Source organism: Abrus precatorius, unplaced genomic scaffold (genome assembly GCF_003935025.1).
Source record: "Abrus precatorius isolate BTA unplaced genomic scaffold, Abrus_2018 Scaffold8, whole genome shotgun sequence".
NCBI lineage: Eukaryota > Viridiplantae > Streptophyta > Magnoliopsida > Fabales > Fabaceae > Abrus > Abrus precatorius.
The window spans coordinates 15,573,426-15,584,675 of record NW_020874428.1 but is presented as its reverse complement, the minus strand read 5'-3'; the positions used below and the strand labels follow the sequence as shown (position 1 = coordinate 15,584,675).

Here is an 11,250-nt window from a genome sequence, read left to right as displayed (position 1 = left end):
ATTCACAACATGCCCGACTCTAGAATTTCCTTTATCCAATAATCTAAATAGTATAGAACAAGTGAACCAGTTTGTAAATAATTTTCAGGGTACGTTTAACTGAAGAGCCACAATAACAAGATAACCATTAACAATGGACGGTAAGTAGAATGCTATTCAGCTACAAACTAAACAGAAAACAAAGTGATACGAAGTAGGTGACAAGGTGGCCTAAAAGTTAATCCATCCTTCCCTTCAAAATCCTTTCCTTTACTTCAGTTGGTGTGCTGCAGAAGACAAATTAAAATACCAATAAGCCCCTACCAAAATACATTATGAATAGGCAGAGAATCAAACTTAACTGTCCTAAATTTCAAATAAGAAAAATCATTAAAAAGTAAAAATAAATAAATAAATAAATAGAGGAAGAAAAACAAACATTTTGAAAAACATAGTTTCTCTTTTAAAGTGTTTGTAGCAATCAGATGAAGCATAAAAATGAAATGGTAACCATTAGATGCCACCACTGCTGACCATAGCCTTGGAGCCCAGTGGCACTTCCCCATGTCAGAATTATTTTCATCATACTTTTTTGTAAATGTTATTTTTTGTAGATACAAAAGTCACAACATTTTACCTGTGGCTTGCACAGAGGACAAGTGCATAAAAACTAAGCGACTTAGCTCAGAAATTGACAACTGTATATAAAAATCTTAAGACCAAACTACTATGAGAAATAGAATTTGTGATCTTACACAACATAGACATGCCCTCCCCAGCCACTTAAACAGTCACGATCTACGGATGATAGCAATGCTTGGGAGATGGTCTCAAACAATTCCTCTGGTTCCTGTGTTAAGATCAGAAAATCAAGCAAAAAAAGATAAGCTGCATCTCTTTAATGAACATTGGGACCCTATGGTGAAAAAACTATCAAGTTAAATCACAGGTATGATAATGTGGAAATTTTTTATGCTGAAACCAAACTGCAAAATTGAGGTACTATTAATCGCCTTTTAAATTTGAATCTCAGGCTCTAGCATTTTTGTCCCCATAGTTATTAGACATTGCACCAATGCTGCATTTTTCGTAACATAATAACTACTTGAATTAACCGTGTATATTTCAGCACATGATATAGAATTTTATGATGTATTTATACAAACTTCCTCTCCTCCCAAAGAAACCATTAATGTGAATTCACTTGCACAATGATTAGTCATATTGAGATTTAAAACCTTTGATGATTTCATTATTCATCTATATTTCACAGTGATGCTTACTCTATAAGTATGGTGCAATATAGTGTCTCCAACAGTGCAATACATGAATGATGTTTTGGGTCTAAAACAAGAATTATCCATGTCGAAGTACAGTAGTTTGTGGACATCTCCATTTAGATTTTAAAGATGTTTATTGTTTATTAAGACAGCCAAAACAAGCAGAAAATAGACATGACTACACAAATTTGCAAAATCACAGAAGTGTTGCATAAAAGACAACGAATTAATCTTTGTGACATACCATGTCAGGCTTAAACATCGACTCACAAGCACCATATAGAGACTCAGATGCAGTGCCAGCAACAACAAAATCTTTTGCAAGCTCCCTGCATACAAGAAAATTGTAAAGAATTACATGCATACACATCGTATGAAATTATATAACTTACAAAAACAAACAAACCTTATCCCATTAGGGGAAAGAAATTATATAACTTAGAAATTATTTAATTTAAGGGAAGAATATGTTGGGAGAAAAAGAGAAAGAAACGGTACTAGAATTTATTGCATAATAATAGTAAAAGGAAAGGCCTTTAAGAATAATGGATGTGAGACTAATCAGACAACACAACTTTAATAATTATTCCACTTGAAGCCAGATTTTCAATTGCAAAAATTCTTTTTTTCTAAACAACAAACTCCTCTATTCTTCACCTTGTACAATGCCTTCAAGTAAAAATTATCAGTAACTAGAATACTCAAGATAACTCCAGCGTCTAGATAATAGGAGAAAAAAATCTGAGTGAAGTTAATTTCATGTTTCTACTAAAGCACTTCTACTATAAGTTTTACCTCGTACCTTTTAATACCATCTTTAATTCATAGACTCATCTATTTTATAGAGCTTCCTTTCCTTCTGACAACTTGTTAGAGACCATGTTCCTTTGTTTTTTCATTGCTAGTCCTCACTTAATAAAGTCATTCCCTTGCATAGCCTCACCAAAATATTCTATTTTTCTAGTATCCTTAACAACAAATAATGCAAGAAAAGAAAATACCTTTGTAATGTCTTAATAACCCTAGTAGAGTGTTTTTGTCATTATTGTTGGCTCTAAATTTGACTCAACTTTTACCTCTATATCCTTATTCTCTAGGTTATCCTGACATTTGTTGGCTACATCACTTTCTGAAATTTCTTTTAATGTTTACTTTCTTAGAAATTTCTAATCATTTATTGGAACTCATAAATTTTTGTAGAAAACCTATCTTTATGTAACATAATTTTCATTAAAAATGACATCTGTTTTGAATAATTTTCTTAATTTGGTCATCCCAAAATCAATAGCCATACATGTTAGACTCATAACAAATAAAAAAATATTTTATAGTCTTGAGGTCTAATTTATAAATATAGTATAAGGCTCTCAAATGTGATATGTTTACCTCCTTTCTAAATCATAATTCTTCAGACGATTGATGATATCTGAAGGGACAAATGGCCTCATCTTTATAAAATTAGTTGTTGTGTTAATCGTATTTGTCCAAAGTATTTTAGGCAAGCAAATTGGATTGGCATACGTTTAGCCCTTTCATTCAAAAAGTTCTGTTCATCATCTTGCTTAGGTGTTCTTGGTATTGTCTTTGAGTATTTCAATCCCATTTTCTAAACAAGTCCTTCAACTCTTGGCCATCATACTCTTGCCATTACCAAATTTCAGACTTTTAACCGTTATCTAAATTTGTTTAGTTTTCAACTTTTGCTTTCCACCTTTTAAACATACAATATAACAGATTTATTTTTAAGAAAATTAACTCATACTTTCTTATGGAATCATCAATGAAGGTGATATAATATAGTGAACCTTCGAAGAATTTTATTGGAGCTAGTTCTCAAATGTCAAAATACACCAATTCCGTCAGTCTTTCTAACTTTGATGTCTTTCCTGACTTTGAAATCTTTTCTACTTTACAAATTTACAGTGTTCACAGACACGTGGACATGTTTAGAATATTTTAGGCTTAGACATAGTTATTAGAAGAAATTAATGTGATATAAATTATCAATTTTTATATTATTTTTTTAACTATAAAATTATTAAGCATAGTTTTATAATTAAGAAATAATGAAATTTTGACTTTAATAGAAAAGACTTATAATGATTGCTATTATAAAAAAAAACTAAATCATTTTTCTGATATACGTTTAAATGAGTAATTAAACCTCTTAAATAATTAACAGAGACATATATAAAAATAAGTTTTCTAAGTTGTATTCAAAGACACATAATAAGATAATTATATGTAATAAATTTTTATTAAAAGCCACATATATAATGTATTGATAATATTAGTGGTCTATTTGGAAAGACTTGTGAATAACTTATAAAAAACAACTTATAACTCTCAGTAATTGTTTTCAACTTATTCTAATAAGTTGTTTAGTATAGCTTATCAAAATAAGTTGTTTCTAGCTTATCTCAAAAAGTTTCATCATTAAATTTAAGACATAACTCATCATTTTAAAAAGAGCTTGTTGAATAAATACTTAAATAAGCAATTATCCAAACTCATCTTAAATATGATATTTTTTGATAAATTTTTTAATTAAATTTTTATTATATATCCTTAAATACATTTTAAATAAATAAATTTTAAATTATATAATCTTAATGTATTAATGAAAAAAATATTATAATATAATAATTTTTAATAAAAAATTAGAGACAACTGGAGGCCTAACGCAACTGCCCTCATTTGCCATTAGGGCAGTCATACCCAACACAAACAGAAATATTGCCAAGCTTCAAATTTGACATCTTATCCTTTTGACACCATAGAGATGAACTATTAGTAGCCTCAATTACTAATACTATATCTTTCTCTACAACGATAATAGTTGTCAATAGCGTGCCATAGCGGTGGTGTGTGGCGGAGCAGCCTTTGGCTGCTATAGATCTGGCATAGTGGAGCGTTTTTTCTGTTGCAGCTATTGCAACCATCGCGGATGTATTCGCAGCACAAAATGCGGCTTTTTGCAGCGCAATAGCGCCACCACAGGGGAAAGATATTAACTATTCTTTTCTACCCTCAAAACAAAGGAATTTTAGAGTTTTTTTTAAGGGTAAAAAAACTTCTAATCTTTTAGAAATAAGCTGATTTTTCTTTTTTGCCCTTATGATGACACAGTCTTTAGGTTTTTTTAAGGGCAAAATAGTCTTCTCAGTTTTCAGACCTAACCTCACTTTTTCTTGCATTTTTTCTTCTTCCTTGCTCTCTTCAACACCACTTCCTCTCATCTCTATTGCTGTTCTGCTTTGCAACTGGAGACACATGACGAAACCCCACTTTTTCTACACTATTTTTCTTCTCCCCTTATCTGTTTGACACTCCCTCCTCTCATCTCTGTCTCTATTCAGCTTTGCAAAAATCTCCAATCCAGCAGAGTCACTCATCTTGGATGACTTCTTTGGCAAATCCACTTCTCTCTATTCTATGATTCTACAGTCCTGCCTCTGTTATGTTTTCCTGGAAAATCCACTTTCTTTCTTCTCTTTATGTCTTTTGTTGATAATTATTCATATGCTTTTTATGCATATTTTTTTTTAGCATTATATACATAATTATCTGCATATTTATATATTTTATATCCATATAAAAAACTTTAAAATGGCAGTAATCCTGCTATGCACTATCCTGCTATAGTGTTTTGACGGTCATTTGCTATGCACTGTGATCCAAGATTAACAACTATGACAACCATATGAAGAGACTTTCACTTCTTCCCACAACCTCCTATCATATAGTCTTTTGTTACCTTCCAAGTTCCATTTCCAAAAGTGGTGTGACACTCCTTATCATCCAACTAGCATAGATAATAAAATTTTCTTTAGGACCGAAATGTGTCTAACATTATCCAATGTCCATAAGATTCCATTAGAGTTTTTATATCAATATCACCCTTTCCCACTATATCAAGAGATTTGTCATTGTAAAGTAAACCTTCCCAAACTTTCGAAAAATAGTTAGATAGTAATTCTCTTAAAAAATATTGTCTGACATTATCCAATGTCCATAAGATTCCATTAGAGTTTTGATATCAATATCACCCTTTCCCACTATATCAAGAGATTTGTCACTGTAGAGTAAACCTTCCCAAACTTTCGAAAGATATAGTTAGATAGTAATTCTCTTAAATCATCTTGAATTGAACAACTAGTGCATCAGATGTATTTTATTGGCTGTCAATGACCGCACATACTTATTTGATCACAATTCACACCTTCATTAATTCTATAGTAATCTTCTTGTTCACTATGTTGAATGCAATATTTTTGGACAATGCTAATTTGATTACACAAAGAGCCTGTTGATCTAAAAATTTCCAATATTTTTGTTTCATGTTGTCTAATTCTCGTGTTAAGAGTTGATACTTCTCTTTGGCACAGATAATCCCCTATATGCATCTTCCAAAATCTGAAGTCTATATCAAACTTCTCAATTTTTGACTTTCCCTCTTCTAATGGCATCACTTCTACTATTTTCTCTAAACCAAGGACCCCCCCCACTACCTCTAACTTGAGGACCCCGTAAAAGAATTAACAGCTTTTTATAACAATTGTTGAGAGTAAAAAATAGAGATAAAAGAGAGAGGAATGAAACAAATATGTAATGTAGTTCAACACATAATGTACGCACCTATGTTCACAACTATACGAGTAAAATAACTTTTAGTGACACAAACAATTTACAAGTCGTTGAACAAATAGAGGTTATGTTTGGTAAAATGTCCTAAAAGCTGTGAGTTTTTAGCGATAAAACTAACTGAAAGTTGTGGACTTGTAGCTGAAATCTTATAGCTATATAAGTAGCTTATAAACTTAAAATTGTTTAGTAAACTAGTTGTGCAACTAACTGATGTGTTAAATGACTTAAAACAATATGTAATATTGTATTAATATGATATTAAAATTAGATGTCACTTATTTTATTTATTTAATATCAATCAATTAATTAAATATAAAAACAAAATTCTTCTTCATATATGTTTGAACATAAAATATTATAAACCATATCTTTTTTTTAATATAAAATGCATTTAAAGAAAAAGAATGGGACTATCATGAGGTGAAAAGAACAAAAAGGCAATGAAATTAACGTATGTACATAACATTTAATTGTGTGATGGGTAAGTAGTATTTTAAAAAGATGAAAGGTAAAAATGTAATAAAAATATTAGTAGCTAGTTTTTGAAAGTTAAATGCTTCTTTAGATAACTTTTGAAAAGCTAGCTTTCAAAAGTTAACAAGCTTCTATCAATTTTTATTTATCAAACAGATCTATAAGAGTCAAACATAACCATAGTAATAGTATAGGAAAAGCCCTTTAAAAATAACAGGCGTGTGACTAATCGGACTACACAACTCTAACATAATAAACTTGCATAAAGGCAACATTTGAACGATATATAATTGAAAACATTTTCATATTAGAAGATACAAAAGACATGGGTATGAGAGAGAAAGATTGATGGAAGACGGGGAATCCTTTTGAGCAAAAGAATAAAGTAGATAAAAGAATAAAAATCGAGCAAATCAGCCAATTTAATATCTGCTAGTGAAATCTGTTAGAAAGGGCAATGTTCTTTACAGCAAATAGAAGCAAAACACCTAATCTCATTCCAAATGAAGTGTAATGCCAAAGAAACCTACTTAAAAATTTGAGAATTTATGTTCAAACAAAAATGCAGCAACACATAACATATTCATCAGTATACAATTTTTTAGCTTCTAGTCTGACAAATTTTGTCCATCCATTTCCATCAATTTTTGTTTTAAAACATGTTATTGTTTTGTCAGCATCAACTTGCTTTTATTTTTTTATTAATTACTCAGTTAATTTTTTACATGTTTTCTATCACAAGATAGAAAGCCACCAATTCTTATACTATTGAAACTTAGAAGAAAAAAACATTTCTAAAATTCTACATGTCTGATTTCCAAGTGGCTGGACTAGCTGGAATTAATTAAGGTCCGCAATATTGTTCAGATATGGACTCACGGTCAGAACTTCAGCCAAATACATAAAAAGATGTAACCCATTGCTCAGTTGAAATGTGTATTGTTCATGCATATTACTAAAATTGAATTATACATTTATAACTACACATTACTAACATTTACAAGTTTTTATACATACCAACCTGTACAAGAAAATATGGACTGTAGAATCATTCAACTTACTTTGCTCCAATAGCATCCATTGTGCATATGAATGGTTTGTCTTCATCCCCTAATCCAGCAATTACGGGCTGGCAAAAGTATGGACCAAACCTGAAAAGTAAAAGAAAGCATACTTTGTTTTAAATGTTCCAAAATATAGATTTTATTAATAGAAACAGAAAAATTTAAATCTTATAGTTCACTGTGACTTGCTATAACCAGGTCTGCAAACAAGTAAAAGGAAGCCAAAAATAGAAAAAACAAAAATTTAACATAGTTCAAACCCACAACAAACTATTGGTCAACATTCAAATCATGAATTGCTAAGCTTGTTTTGAATTGTTAGTTGTACATGATATCACATCTTACCATTTAGAGGCATAATTAAAAATCTCTCTCTCTCTCTCCCCCTCTCAGAGAGAGAACAACAAAATCGTAAGTCATAAAAGTCTCCCTATCAACTTATATAGAATCTAATAAACAAATAGTCATAGACTCATAGCACATAAGTACAGGTGTACTCATAATTCCTTCCTTGTTTGTTCCTACTAAATGGTAACTCATCCTAATTGCACTACGTCACATCTCATCTTCAGTGCTATGTTAAAAATCTTCTGCCTCTTTGGTATCTAAATAATTTTGGGTAGTAATTTTGTCAAAATAATTTGTTTGTTCATAATAAAATCTGAGGAAATATACAATCTTTGTTATTATGCAAAGTCAGCAACATGATTTATTTCGATACCACTAAAGTGTATTCCCTCTTTCTTGTAAATAATCATATACAAAAAATTAGGTAAAATAGGAGCTAATTCAGTGTTCTAATAGAAAATTTTAGGTAACTTTTAGTTTTAGGAAGATATCCATCAATAGCAACTTTATCTATGTTGCCTAGTAGCCCAGCCCTCCACCAACTCAATTTGGTAGGTATATCAGCATATTAGTCATTCTACAACCAACTTCTTGCATCAAGAATACACAACCAGTCCAAAACCATGCTTGACAATAAATATTATTCAAGTATTAATATGAAAATCTTATTCGTAGCCTTTTATCAAAATCATTCTTTCGAAGTAATTAATCAGTACACGCACAACATATACAACTCAAATTTCACTTAGAGACTATCAGGTCTAAGCAAAGGCTAACGTCAATTCAATAGTAATGAATATACTCTACTCATGTAAGTCATACAACAAAATCTAGCAGCACTTCTCCATTTCTGATAGAACATGATGAGGACAGAAGAAAATAGATGGAAGAAAAATTATGATCTACACATATTCTCTAGTAATAAAGTCAGATGAATTACAGTGGTACCAGGGGAGTGAGGGTATTTGAGAAACCCCATCCTTTACCCACTGAGGGTTGTTCGGAAAGGAAAGTTTTGGAGGGAAAGACAGATTTTTTATTTTAAATAAATATATTTAAAATCAATATTTTTTAAAATAAAAAATATAAATTGATTGTTAACTTAAACTTAATATATTAATCATACATTTATCATCATAAATGATATATAATTCTCTTCATAGAAGTCAATAGCAGCCGTTATTGCGGAGGAGTGGCAAGTTGCCACTATCAAGACATCATCGCATTGCACTTCAGAGTAGCTGCCATCACGCCACAAACCATGGCCAAAAACAAGCAAATCATGGCCACTATTTCATTTCCTAAGTCAAAACCCTATTTTACCCCACCCTTTTTGACGTTGGGCGACTTTTAACAGGACAATCTTGAGATTTTGCCTCCCCTTTACTTTCATATCTTCTCCCCATCGAGCTCTAAAATTTCTTTCCTTTCTATTTCTTTTGCTTTTCTGGTGTGACATGCTTTTTGTTCCTCTTGATTCTCTGGTGCAAGATCAAGAGTCACCATTTCTGACCAACTTCTTGTCATCTTCATCTCTAGTCATCTTATTCATCTCTTGCAACGTGTTTGGACATGACCTAGATGTTTCTGGTCATCTTCATCTCTGGCAAAGCTTCCAACGTGAACAAATATTTTCTTGTCGTCTTCTTCATCTTTGGTGAAGTTTTTGACGTGACCCAAATATTTTTCGGTGACTGAACACTCTGTTTTCTATTTCCTTTTGCTGTTTATTATTTATTTCTTGCTCTGTTTTATTCCAAATTTGTGTATTAATTTTATATTTTTCAGCATACATACCTGTGTAACTTAATTTATATTAAATATATTTAAAACTTCAGAATAGCGGTCATCCCACTACCACTATCCCCACTATAGCATTTTTGAGGTTGGTTGCTCCGCGCTTCTATCTGGAATTAACTACTATGATTTTCTTAATTTAAAATTAAAAAATATGGTCTCCTCTTCCCCTCCAAAAATCCTCTTCCAAACATACCCCGAGAGTCCAATCCCTTCTCAATTGACAAGAAGATCTTCCACTCCTCTCCTTTAAACATGCAATATCATACACTTTCTAAGGTAGGCTATCTAGCTACTGATTGTAACTAACTAATGTTTTATCTAACCATTTCACAAAGCATAATGGTGCTAACTAGGTTATCAATAGCAAGCCAAAAACGAGATCTGAGATGTTCTTTATAGTAATTAAAGAAGGTAAAACTGTTACCAATTAATATACTTAAAGATAGATAGAATTGCAACTGATGAATAAGAAAACAGACATAACACTGAGAACTAGGAAAATGTACTCTATACACAAGAATAGTAATCAATTCATTCAAAACTCAGTAATAATAACCCATAATCAATCTTTATTCATATCACTTTATTAATCAAATCAAACCTCATTTTCAACGACACCTAAAACATAAAACTTTTACATATTTTTCCTTCTAGAAAAAATCCAGAAGACTTGCTTTCTTTTTGTGAGATCTAAACGGCATTACCTTTTCTCATACAGCAAAGCAGAGACTAAGCTGGCAAAGGTCTCTGGTTTCATATCTCTCTCTTCACGAAGCTGATACAATTTGTGCCGAAAAACAAGACGCTGATACCTTAAAGTAAAGAAAGAGGAAGAAAAATAATTAAAAAATTGGAAGAAAAAAGAAGAGAAAATTGAGAAGGGAGAGTAAAGAGTACAGTGTTTGAGCATCGGTGGCGAGACCAGAGAGACCGATGAAGAGTTTTGGGTGAATCTTGGAAATGCGTTGGAAATCGGTGGCTATGGTTTGAAGCTGAACACCGAGCCTTCGGTCGCTGGCAATGGCGAAGCAGTTTTTGCCGACCATAGCCACTAGGGCACTTCCGTTGTACTCGAAGATCGACATCTTTTGATCCCAACAACACACCACGCAGGTTCTTTGGGGCTAAGTCGCGAAATGTTGTATTTCTAGAGCATCTTTCTTTTCTTTGGGGTTAAGCCATCCAATAATAATAATAATAATAAATTAATTATTATTAGGTATTTTTTATGAAACCGATTGAAATGGGTTTGTTTTTATTTTTATATTTTAATGGAGTTAATTATTTAAATTTAATCTTTACTCGGCGAAGATTTGATAATATATGTAATACGATTAAATTAACTTAATTTATTTACATGATATATTCATTTTAATATTATATGTAGTTGAATCATAAAATAAAATATAAAACTAAAATAAATAAATAAATAAAATTTAATATTATGTTATAAAAAAAGATTTATTATTTTTAAAAGAAAAAAGTTTAAAAGTCTTATTATTTTAACATAATTGTTAAAAATTATAATTTTAAATTAATATAAGATTTCAATGAATTGGGATGATGCTAAATGTAATTCAAACTCTTATCAAAATATATTGCATCTAACTTATTTTTATATGTTAAATGTGATTTTTTAATCTTAAATAAAAATATTT

General features: G+C 30.9%; 1 protein-coding gene across 1 annotated transcript; it reads right to left on the bottom strand.

Moving 5' to 3' along the window:
* Positions 1-10,764, bottom strand: LOC113846436 (proteasome subunit beta type-3-A). The gene is made up of 6 exons (XM_027474715.1): positions 10,490-10,764; positions 10,297-10,404; positions 7,442-7,531; positions 1,504-1,588; positions 735-829; positions 1-266 (listed from the first exon to the last, which is right to left on the bottom strand). Exons 1-6 carry the CDS (start codon positions 10,675-10,677, stop codon positions 218-220), a joined length of 615 nt encoding a protein of 204 aa, XP_027330516.1. The 5' UTR covers positions 10,678-10,764; the 3' UTR covers positions 1-217.
* Between the last annotated feature and the right edge of the window lie 486 nt (positions 10,765-11,250).